The sequence below is a fragment of the Podarcis liolepis genome (genome assembly GCF_965112155.1).
Source record: "Podarcis liolepis genome assembly, chromosome: 3".
Classification (NCBI taxonomy): Eukaryota; Metazoa; Chordata; class Lepidosauria; order Squamata; family Lacertidae; genus Podarcis; species Podarcis liolepis.
The window spans coordinates 52,014,559-52,027,498 of NC_139557.1; the positions used below are offsets into that span (position 1 = coordinate 52,014,559).

Consider the following 12,940-nt stretch of genomic DNA (forward strand, 5'->3'; position numbering starts at 1 on the left):
GAGAGGTTGGTGCAGTTTGGGTGCACTAGCAGAGCCAATCTGGCACTCCGGCCCGTGCATCCCTATCATCTCAACCTCCCCACCACATTGACTCTCCTGGTATGCATCAGCTCCACCATTGCTATGATGTAGCATTGCAGCTTCCCACAGAGGTGGTTTTAGGGGAGCACATTCTATGCTGTAAAATGGAGTGTGAGAGGCGGGGGCACCCAGTTTTAGCATCACACAGGGCGCCACTGAGAGTCTGCCACTGCTTCCCCCCACTGTGCAAGCTGCTTTTGGCATGTGCCACATAGTGATGTAGATCTATAGAAGTCCATCACGTCCATTTAGACATGGTGGGAAGTTGTGCTGGAAGTTTACTAACATCTCTTTGGCTAGGATTTGCACTGGTAGCTTTTGAGCTTTGCCTTTTACTTCTAGCAGAGAACCAGCCAGCGATCTCAACAAATATGCTTATCTTTCAGCTTTAGTGCTTCAGTTTGAGTTTATTCAGAGGACCGAAGTCAAATGAATTACAGCCTGAGCCCATAAGGCTATCATCTCATTAATGTTAATAGGAATTTAATCATATCCATACAAGAAGAAATAATGGACTTTATTGGACACAACTGATTGGCATGCTTTCAGGAACAAGCTGAAATAATTTCTCAAACATGTGTAGCTTTTTGTTTCTTTCAACAAGGATGCAAACTGGGATCAGAGTGCCTCGGGGGGAAATGAAAGTGGAGACGGAATATAATTAAATGTTGCACAGCAGGATAAAGCTCAGGGTTGCACAGCATGGAGGAGCGTCCCAAGGATGCGGCAGCAATGGTGTGGTGATCACTGCCAAACATGTTTTATCTACATCCACTTTCAGGGAACTAAATGGTTCTTAACGTGTATTTGTTCTTCACCTTTCCCTTCGTAAATTCAGCTAAAAATTTTAATGCCTAATTTCCAAGTAACTATTACATATCTTAAAAACAAAAACAAAGCAAAAATCTTGTAAACGTTTGAGTCAACTAACATAGAGGCTTAAACATTTCCATTATTTCTCTCTCTATCCTCCTCACAGAAACTATCAGCATTCTCCAGGAGGTCCAAGACAAGAAAGAGTCTTGTGGCACATTGAGGACTGGCAAGTTTATTACAGCACAAACTTTGATTGACTAGAGTCTATCCTCAGCTGGCAGATACATATGGGTGTAGAGCAGGGCTGGGGCACCTGTGGCCCTCCATTTATTATCAAACTCTTCCCTGACCAATGGCCATACTGGCTGGGGTAGGTGGAAGTAGGAGTTCAGCAAGATCTGGAGGACTGCAATTTCCCCATCCCCGGTGACATCCTCATCAGATGGACGTTAAATACAAAAACATACAGTGTGCGACAATTACCTTGCAAGCACAATGATTCAGAACAGCAGTAATTGATGCTCATTTAGTTACTCTACTTAGTCATTCAAGCAATCACTTCACCTACTTGTCAAAGCAAGACACACATGGCTTGGAAAGGAGCCAGGAAGGAGCCTGAGCACATCCGTAACTTCTTGTGGAGGTCCTGCCGCAAAATATGAGGAAGTGACTGTGCCCTAAGGATACTTCCATATGGCAGCTGACTGCCGACTTGGTACTGCTCATGCACTCAAGCTTTGTGCAGCATCCACGCAACCTCATCCTCATAACAATTCCACCCTGTATTATTTTCTCATTTAATTTCGAATTATCATTTATGCAGAAAATCCAATACATAACTAAATAACCCATAGTAACAGTAAAAGTATATTATATTGGGTGGGTGGACTATGAGGTGGCATTTTGAAGAGGGCTTCTTATGGTCACTATGAAAATGTTGCATGCATGAACAGTGCCGAGACAACAATAAACTGTCACGTGCAAGTAACCTTACCGGTGAATCAAAGTAACACCATTAGTTTGTAATTTACCACTCAGCATTCCATTTGCTTCTCTTCTTGCTTTTAATGCAACAGCTCCATTGAACATTAAAATATTGGCATGAAATTTGATACATTTCTGGGAAACAATTATAATATTTCAAGTTTAAATCTAGTGCCACCCCTTCAACCATCACCAAATACAAAGTACAATGCCAAGCAGAATAATTCGATCAAATTAACCAAAACCAATGAAGTCTGGATGTTGATGCAGATTAAGGGGAGGATTTCAACTCCCCCATCTCCTGAGCCAGCTGCCAGCTGCATGCTGTGATCCAGCAGCAAGGCCTGAGGAAACACCTCCTGCCTCGCTGCACGCTTCTTGGGTATAGGAACCTGAGATGTGCACCAAGGCCCCATTGGCCAGTGTTCACCCCAATGCACCTGACAGGCCCAAACACCACTCTGGCTCTGATCTCAGTTGGATTTCCCCCCAAAATCCACTCACCCGCCTGGAACAAATGTCAATTAGCCATATTCAGACAACACCCAAAAGTGTGAAGCAGGAGAAAAAGATTTGACACAAGCCAATTAGTGTCTCCCAAAAAACCCTTCTCAGTTCCCTCAATGAGAAGAGGGAAGAGTGCAGGGTGGAACGGGCTTAAATTGCTGGATCTCCACTTCTCCCCTACAAGGAAAATCACCCCATTTGGTTGCCCACATTACCCCTGCAGCAGGGTCCATCTCTCCTCTTCTTGCAGGGGTGGAACAGAATTCCAAGGAAGCCATGCAGTCCACTTTGAAGAATGCAACACAGAACGCTTGGTGCATGCTTAGGAAGCTCTTATATGTTTCATGTTTGAAGACCAGCTCATGACCTGCCCAGCTCATGCTCAAAAAAGGTTATGTGACAGAGTGCAAAATAGATTGTAATCCATCATCTAAAGTGAATCCCTTTAATCACTAATCAGTAATTTTTATCAGCTGGAATTAGACAAAAGACTGTTTCTAAGGACAGAGACAAGTGTAACATAACTAGAATTGCCATATTTTGAAGACCAAAAAGGAGGACACATTTGCCAAATTCTAGTTTTAACTATGGATTGCCAAATTCTAGTTTTAACTATGGATCATTATAACAACTCTCATTTTACATACCAGTGAAAAAAGAGGATGTGTCCTGGGAAAAGAAGACATGTGGCTGCCCTAAACACAACATACATTCTCACCTGACACCATTTCACCTCCGTAACCCTGCTTGACAAGTGAGAAGACGGTCTTTTGCTGGTGTGCACAGTCAATGCATGCCTGAACTGCCTGCTGCAGCACCATCGAAGGCCGCTCAGGTCCAAAGTGGTCTGGAAGTTGCTGCACTTTCTTTCGTTCAAGGTATGGCCCCACATTTGCTTGCTTGTTGACATAAATGCAGACTGAACAAAAGGAGAAAGATGTAATAATAATAATAATAATAATAATAATAATAATAATAATAATAATAGCAACAAGAACGCGTGAAGACCCCCAAAACCACCCCCAAATGAAGACACAATAGACACAAATTTTAGTTTAAGGTTTTTGGCATTAAATTTTGGCCACAACTTTATTGATTACAGCATATGAGTGGTTGCTTAGCTATTGGTTCCAGACTACCTGAACCTGCACGGTGGCAGGAACAGGACTGACACTGGGCACCACCATATGTCAGTAAGGGAAAGCATCCTGGGGGAGCGAGAACCCCTTCGATCTCACAGCTCACCCCAGATGCTCCCAGGGGCTCTGGCCTGGCCCTAGCCCCTTGGATTATTTTAAGGGAATTCCCTAGCAGCAGCAATGGAGGGGCAGGCACAGCCAACCATGTCCCCTCCCCAAAACATTGAACCAAATGCCTAACCGCCAACCTTACAAAGTTGTGAAGATTTGCTACACAGTATGCAAAAACCAAGTGGCACCAATCAATCAGCCAAATGGCAAAATTCCTATCGGGCCCCTGCTCCAAAACAGATGACCACTAATAATAGGACAAGATAGTGGTTTGGATCCAGGGCTAGCTCGGGTTTGAGATGCCCCCTGTCAAAGTGACCTTCTTGTGGGGGCTCCCATTGCACTTACCTTCTGGTAGTAATATTTTCTATCTCTGGTAGGTGATTGCTAGCTGCCCAGCACTTTAAATTACCCACAGTACTACTGACATAGAGTTGTTCTGAGGCACCGTAGGGAATTAAAGTAGCAAGTGGGTCACAGAACCAGCTTTACGGGAGAGGGGAGAGGCTGGTTTACAGGTTGGTCCTTCTTGAGCATGGGAGCCCCCCCCCCCTCCAGCTGCTCAAGGATGCTAGGTGCTGACTATAAAGATCACGAGGCACCCTATGTGTTTGTATTTTAGGTATTAAAAGATACAAATTTGGAACAATCAGTACAGAATGCATTACAAGTAACTGTGACATTTGTTCAACCTTTTTTGGAAAACAAACAAACCAACAAATGTTTTTAAGAGTTTTAATCTTCCTGCAACACTGAACTTTAATCCACAGGAGTGAGTGCCAACTGTTCATTTACAGGAGAAAATAAAGTGGCAAAGAAACCATTGAAGGGGAGGGCTAAGCATATTTCCTGCTGAACTCCAGGGACCCCCAACTATTGAGAATTAAGCCTACCAGTATTTGTGTAACCCTATCCTGGATAATTTCACTGATAATTTCAGTGTATTTAATGTTTGCTCCCAATGTCTGTACAGAAGTTGTTTCAAGGCTAATTTTAAAGTTTACATTTTCAAGAAAGAAGAGTTTGCACAGTTCTGCATGGCAGATTTCTCTGAAATCCATAAATCCACTTTTTAAAAAACCTCTTATCTGAGAGTGAAGGAAAAAGAAATTGACCTAAGCTGTGTTCTGAGAAGAGATAGCAAACCGTAAGGAATTAATTAACAGGCTGAAGGTTCAGTGTGCACTATATTTCATCATGATATCCGCTGTTCACTGGACATATAATTCAGACTGCAGTACTAAACCCTCTTTCCTGGTAATAAGCCCCTCTGAACCTGCTACTAAGTAGGCATAGGACTGTGTTGTAAGGCGAGCACTTGAAATGGGGAGAAATTAATGCAGTGGTCTACAGATAAGAATATGGTTAGAGAATACTGTCATTTGCACAATACAAAACTGAATTTATTGATGAAAGACTGTTCACCAATAAAAGAAGTTTATTTGTGGGGGTTTTTAAGTTACTTGAAATTCCTAGTATATGAGAAATCTTCTTGTAAGAAAGCACAAAAGCTTTCTCCCATAAAGTGCTTTAAGGATACAGTGGTACCTCAGGTTAAGTACTTAATTCGTTCCGGAGGTCCATTCTTAACCTGAAACTGTTCTTAACCTGAAGCACCACTTTAGCTAATGGGGCCTCCTGCTGCCGCCACGCCGCCGGAGCCCGATTTCTGTTCTTATCCTGAAGCAAAGTTCTTAACCTGAAGCACTATTTCTGCGTTAGCGGAGTGTGTAACCTGAAGCGTATGTAAACTGAAGCATATGTAACCCAAGGTACCACTGTATAGGCAATAGTCAATGATGTTCTCCAGCTTGCACACAGTTAACCTTCAGTTTCCCTCACCCCAACTCCCCTCCCCATGTGACCTCAATATCTTCTCTGGAGGATGCCCTGGACCAATGTTTTGGGGCATGCAGGGAGCAGAACGGAAAGCCCAGCGGCATGAGTGCAAACCTCAAACTATATTGCATCTCACCCTGCGGGTCTGTACTTTTAAGAGGTTTACCGTAATTTGTGGTATGTTGCAATTATATTATTTTATTGTAGCTTGTGATTTATTGTATTAGGTTTGTAAGCCACCTTGAGAGGACATTGTTGAATAAAGCAGCCCAAAAACCTTTTAGTTAGTTAATTAGTTAATTAAGAGGCCACTAAAATGAACTGCTCAGGAAAAAGAAAACCAATCTTTGATACTTATGCTGAAATCTATCAACATATATTTTATCTCTTCTCCTTGTACTTAAATGTTCAATAGAGGACAATGTTGAGGCTAAAAGGACAACCCAGCTTTTACATATTGTTGCATGGATTAATAACATGGTTTATAAGACGATTAGGCCTCTGTAGCAAGAGAATTCCTGTTAACATTTTATATACCGGAACCTTCTTGTTTTAAGGGATAGCAAAGGTTCCAGTCTTTCTGGCATGCCTGCTTATTTTATAGGATTGTGTGAGTCAGCCTAAAGTAAGACACATTGTTATTGCTGGCTGCAAGCGTGCTAGAGTTGTCATCTTTCAGAACATATAGCATTACCCTGTGACAGAAATCAGATAGGTGACAAAAGAAATTATAACAGAGCGAAGGACGTGGATGATGGCTGAGCAGTGTTGGGGATAATATACAGTTAGTATCACACCATAATGAAAATCTAGTGCTTGAAGTGTTAACAGCCACTCAGGCTGAACAATAAAAAGACTCAAAGCAATCTATTCTGGGTAAATAGGACTATAATGGCAATAATAGTTAGCATTACATAGCACTTCAAGCCATCAAAAGGCCATACAAACAAACAGGAGAAGCCATTACAAGCACGAACGAAGGACATGAACTGCATTACGGAGATCTGATGACAGATTTATTAATACAAAACAGCACAGATTTTTGCTTCCTACAGATGAGTGACACAGTGTTTCTTAAGGCAGCGCTGGGGTGTGCTTTGTTTATGTGTGTGCAGTTGATTTTCTATCATGTACAGACATGGTAGCCAGAAACAAAATTGAGAATATGAAGAGAATGAAGAAGAAATCTGGATAGATCTCCAGCAAACAATTGATAACTTGTCTTTGGAGTTCAAATATTTGCTTTACTTAAACAAGAATCACTAATGAACAGTACAGCTCAAAACATGTATAGTATAGTGGATTTTTAAAGTTCAATAAAATAGTTTTGATGGAAGGGGGGTTATATCCTTATCTTACCTAAACTGAATATTTTGAATGCACTTTATCCTAATATGTACATTTTTAGAATCAATTTTCCCCAATTGAATGCATCTTTGTATGTTATTTTCACCAAAATGCATATTTTTGTGCACGTTTCCCCCCAATACACACATTATGGTACATTATTTTGGTTGGAGCACTGCAGCACAGAATTTGCAGAGGTGCAAATTGAGAACACAGCCACCTTTTAGTTCACATATTATATTAGAAAGTGAAGTGAATTGAATGCCCCTCTATCCCTGGGATCTGGTTGAAGAGCAGGTTAGAAATCCTTTAAATAAATCCATAAATGAATATTCCTTTTCTGATGGACTGTTTCGTTTCACATACCTGTGAGGGCTTGTGGGGCCGCTGAGTTGGGGATTGTAGCTGCATCCTGTGGGATTGAGCTAATATCAGGTTCCGGGGTGCTTCTTGGTGGGGAAATCGCTAAAGGAGTCATTAGAACACGAGATTTCAGCTGGAAGACAGAACCAATTTGGGTAATGAAAACACATGCAGAATCTGTTTTATTATACTACATATTGGAGCTCTTTAAACTCCCACACTACAGCAAATCACATTCATTCTTAGACACATTAATGCTTTCAAGGAATACAGGGAATGGAACTAAAATGTTAATGTATAACGCAAGTGAAGTTGCAAAAAACAAAATATTATGCAATTCAAGGCATAGTTATTTACATCTTAGGAAAGGACTATCGAAGTATTGCTTATTTTTGAAAAAAATAACTTTTTCAATGCAGATATAAAAAAAAAAATTCAATGCAGATGTAAAAATTTCTTACATAAAGTGCAATGCTGGAATGTTAGACCACACAGACTACTTGAAAATTGCTGGTGGTTTTAGCAGACCACTTAATTATTTTTCTGCCTGTATTAGCAATGGTATTGCACTGTGCTAGATGCCGTATTATTTTTAATTGTATTTTTTGCTTCTTTTACTTATTATATTGTATTTATTGTATTACAATTTGCATTCTATAGATTTTGAAGTTTGCTACAATAAAATCCAATATAAGAAATAAAAATACTATTAAATCAATGTAAATATTTAATACAGACATATCATGGACCGTCTGAATGAAACTTGCAGACCACAAGTGGTTTATGGACCAGAGCTTGGGAACCCTTGACATAAAGTTGTCATTTACAATTTGGCCCTTAGCTGCACACGTGTAACTCTCTTGGAGTTGTTGGTGCGTTGGTTTGTTTGTTACCCACCCTTTACCAATATTTAAAACCGTTTACTAATTTAATCACAAAAGTATACACCTCAAGTGTGAAAGCCATTTTTTATTTTACTTTAATAAAAATGTATCCATATTTGCACCATATTAGCCCCATGCAGAAGGGAACCCTTAGGTAATGCAGTCAATGCACAACAAGCAGAGATTTAGACCCCCATCCAGTTTTGGCATGTGTGTGTTTTAAAAAGAAGGCAATCAGATTTGTCAGACAGAAGGGCATAAGGCTTCGTTAGCGTGAACTGATTATCCTTCCCTAGACACTTAAATCATGAATTATTTTTCTAAATTGTTGCATTTTGGACTGGCCCTTGTACTGCCAGTCTTACATGAAAAAGATAAATATTCCATTCTGCAAAAGAAAGGCATCCTGTTTGGCTTGTCCCTTAATGACATGGATTTGATGTGTAAGCTTCTCTGCAATGGTGATGTCCCAGAGTTTCGGACCACAGTAAGTCTAATTTACAATGGCTGCTTGCTTAAGCAGAGGACACTTTCTCTTGCGCCAGGAGGGAGCTCCTGATTTTTTGCTAATTCCCCACTCCAGATTTACCTGCATGCTACAGCATTCCCAGGGATCCCCACAGGAAAGTACAACAGAAAGGAAGACATGGGAAATTCTGTTTTATGAGCCCTCCTTGTTCTTAGGAATCAGCGTATAATCCTACCTGTTATGTTTAGAGACATAGAGGAGCCAGAGTATCTGTAACTATAATAGGATCATGCCAGCATTGATAGTAAAAGTGAATGCTTGTGTTATCAAATGTCAGTTGTTGCCTAGTTCCCATGAGATTTTTGATCTCCCAACTATGCTGGGGGTTCAGACCTACATCACAATGTTGATGTAGCATTCTGCACCATTTCTGAGAACGAAGCTTACATTCCGGCTAGTAATTGGTTTCCCTCCATTTATTGCAAATGACAAAATAAAAGATGCTGTAGAACAAATGCACACACAAATGTACGGTAGGTTTGCTGGGAAATTTCAGATCCATTAGCTTTTAAACGAAATGTTTGCTATTCAGCAGCTATCTCATGCATCGCTCTGGGTGTGAAAAGAAGGGGAGTCCCTACATTGTACTGAAAGCAGAAAACAACAAATAATAAAAGGAACTCAGAATGTCTGAAAGGGCTTGTGTGTGTGTGTGTGTGTGTGTGTGTGTGTATGCAAATACAAAGCATTGGATCTGCTACAGATCAGAATCAAACCCCCCAAAAAAGAAAGGTCAGGAGAGCTGCAAAAGAACCGTAGAAGCAACTACCTACTTACCGCATCCAATTATATTTTTTATCATTTATTAAATTTGTTAGTCAGTTTATTTTGCCCAAGGCAAATCAAAGCAACTTCCTGCAAACAAAACAAAATCCTACATAGATACATTAAAACCAAGGGTGCAGGACATTGAAAACATCCTGCCCACTTTTAAAAGGCCGCAGGCTTGGTTATAGAGGAAAGTTTGTAAATATATGTAATGATGACACCAGGCAAGAGTATTCCACAAAATGGGAGTCACCACAGAAAAGGCCCGTTCTTGTGTTTTTGCCCTCTAGACCTCTCATGGAGGGGACACACAAAGAAGGGCCTCAGATGATGGTTGCAAGTCTGGATTGGTTCATATGGCAAACTTTTAGGGTTTTAGGGAACCAGTGAGCCATGGGGTGAGCTACATACATAAAAATTATCCCAGATTAAAACATTTCCCCTACAATTCCAGCCTTAGCTCAAACAGTGAATCTGTAGCAGGCACAAAGGGATATTCCCTTCCCTTTCTTTCTCTTTAAGAAACAGAACAGTGATCTGGTTTGGACAGGGACCGGCAGTGTAGATAGGTCCACTGCTCCTTTGCCCTAATCTAAGAAGGACCAATCCATCCTTTAAGGGTGGCCTTATAAAATAGACACCTTGAGCGCACTTCTAAGCACAAAGCCAGGGCTACTGTCAAACGCTTATGCAGAAAGCTAAATACTGTATTTCATCTTATTTCCCCCATCACTTTCCTGTCACTGCCTGACAACAAAATTTATGCCCCTATTTATTACCCATTAAAAAGTAATATGACAACAGATAATATGAAAAGGTACATTTTAAAAGTCAATTGACTGAAATCTACATTTTCAAAAGCACTTCTCCTGCCCTTTCAAATGCCATTCCTGGCACAGCATGTAAAGACCGCAGTGAATTTATTGGAATAGAAATATTCCACTTAGCTGAAACTTGTGTGCTTAAAGTGGGTACAGGTATAGACATATCCTTCTGAAATGAAAGTTCCTGTAAATATATTTCACCACACCTTCACAGGGGCCAACATCAATACTGGGGTGAGGGGGAGAGAGATGCATATGTATTTAAATATCTCTCATCTTTACCATAAGAGCTACAAGATAGCTTTGTAATCAATAGATAAGGAGAACATGAAATGTGTTTAGCAAAGGGCACTTCGACTCACTTGGGGGTTGTAGTCCAAAACATCTAAGGTTGGGAGAGACTGGTCTAGTGTTTGACAGATGTTTAGGCTAAAAAATGGACCATCTGCTAACTAGAAAGCAGAGTGAATGGCAACAGTTAAAAGTAGAAATGGAGGGCGATAACTTAGGGCTGGCATATGTCTGGAATTTCCTGGACATAGCCAGGATTCATCCATCAAAACTGGCATCTGGGCAGAATTTTTAGCAATCGGTTAAAATGTTGGGGGAAACCCGGGTGTTTGGCAGCCAATATCAGAAGTGTTAATTTTTTTGCAAATTCCCCCCAAAATAGCTGAAAAAACTTCATTTTTTGTGTGTCCATATGCATGTTAATACACATTTTTTGGCTGGTCACCACCTTGCAAAATTCTGATGGATAGCTGTGTTTTGGTTCATTTATTGTTTCAGAGTCTGACCAAACTGCGGGAGGCAGTGGAAGACAGAAGTGCCTGGCGTGCTCTGGTCCATGGGGTCACGAAGAGTCAGACACGACTAAACGACTAAACAACAGCAACAACAATTGTTTCAGAAAGTGCAAATAGGGGAGGTTTGCATTTAAATGCAATCTGAATGGAATTGCTACCCCACCCTTCCACAACACAGATCCAATGTAAGGGCTCTGCCTTCTGCCTAAGGCTTCTGTATCTCTTGAGCTCAGGAATTATTTGAGAAACCTGTGCACCTCTGCTTTCTTTGTAATAAAAATATATTTCTGTAATAAAGACATGAGTATACAAAGCTGTGGAAAAACCTATCCGGTGTAAAGAGACTTTTCAAGAAGACAATCAAAAGCAATGGAGGAGAAAATTGCATGTTACAAGTCCTAATTTGGATCTGACGAAGACTTCATGGAACACAATAAATCAGTAAGTGAAATGATCCCTTTGTCTGAGAAAATGGAGATCACCGGATATAAGTAATGTGCTTTTGCATGCTCCCTCCTACCTCTCAAATACTTTTTTTAAAAAATCAAGCAGGAATAACTAAACAACTATTTTTACTCTGTTATGTTTTCTCCCTCCATCAACCTACATAAAGAAGAACCTATAAGGATCCCTTTGGACATGAAAATGTACCTGAAGGCCACTTGAGAACTTATGCTGCTGCAACTTGTTACATGGGATTTCAGGCTCATTGTCATTTTAAGCAAGACTTTAGTCACCCCTGTGGGGGTTGGCCCATGACAGAACCCTGCCACCTCACACCATGCCAGTACCAAATAGACGGTTCTTGAGATCTGGGAGCCCACAAGTCATTAGCACCAATAGTCTCTTGCAGCTACATGGGACACGGGTAGTGCTGTGGTCTAAACCACCAAGCTTCTTAGGCTTGCCGATCACAAGGTTGGCAATTTGAATCTGAACAACGGGGTGAGTTCCCATTGCTCTGTCCCAGCTTCTGCCAACCTAGCGGTTTGAAAGCTTATCAGAGCAAGTAGATAAATAGCTACTTAATCCTCCAGGGGTCCTTTACCTTTACCTGCAGCCACACAGTTCTTAACACTGTCCCAACTTTCTGTTGCAGCAAGATGGAAAGGCCTTTAGGCAAAATTCAACCAGCAGGCAGGTGGCTGCAGGTGGGAGGAGACAATGGGAACCTTTACTGCCATGAAGTTTGTTAAGTTATCACAGGACCCAAACTTCATTGTCTCAGCTGCTCTCTTACATGTCCTTTATTAGTGCGGTTTGTTCCAACCAATATCCTAACACTTCATGTCTCAGCTGTTCTCAGTCACTCACAGAGTCTGCCAAGCTACTTCGTCACTGCCACAGTGGAAGTGACAGCTACCCATAAAAAGCAATAGAGAAAGCCAGGATTTTAGCACAGCTGTGATTGGATAGCAGTGTCTGCTCCTGTCAAACAGAGAGGAGTTTCTCTTGGTGTTCAGCCTGGAAGCTCCCTCTCCAGACAGAGAGATGAGGTGCTCCGAAATGTTCTTACCTCTATGCTCCCAAACTCAAAGGTCCTGGTCCTTATCAGCCAATGTTTGGGCAGTATTATCCTTATTTCCTTTTAAATTTGAAAAAAAATTAAGGATACCCCATGATAGGGAATCCCTTAGTCATGTAGAAACCACTCTTATTTTGGGGTGGTCCTATACAGCCCCAAAGCATAGAGGCACTTTACTGCAACTCTAATGGGAAGTTATTATGCTAGAACCCAAAGAGTCATTCCATGAAACACAGCTACTAACCAAAACGATGGGAGTTTATGTGGGAGTATCAAAATGTCCCAAGTTCAATCCCTAACATCTTCAGGTAGGACTGGGAGAGACTCTAGCCTGAAACCCTATAGATCTGCTGCCGTCGGTGCAGGCAATACCAAGCTTGATGGACCAATGGTCAGACTCAGTATGATTTGCTATGA

The 12,940-nt window shown here is 41.1% G+C and overlaps 1 protein-coding gene across 2 annotated transcripts in view; it reads right to left on the reverse strand.

Annotated features, from left to right (window-relative positions):
• Positions 1-12,940, reverse strand: part of SCML4 (Scm polycomb group protein like 4) — a 76,959-nt gene that overhangs the window by 21,375 nt on the left and 42,644 nt on the right. For both annotated transcript variants that reach the window (XM_083497701.1, XM_083497700.1), the window contains 2 exons: positions 7,191-7,320; positions 3,107-3,307 (listed from right to left, as the gene is read on the reverse strand). In XM_083497701.1, the coding sequence (XP_083353827.1) occupies positions 3,107-3,307; positions 7,191-7,320 (331 nt within the window). The remainder of the gene's footprint in view (positions 1-3,106; positions 3,308-7,190; positions 7,321-12,940) is intronic.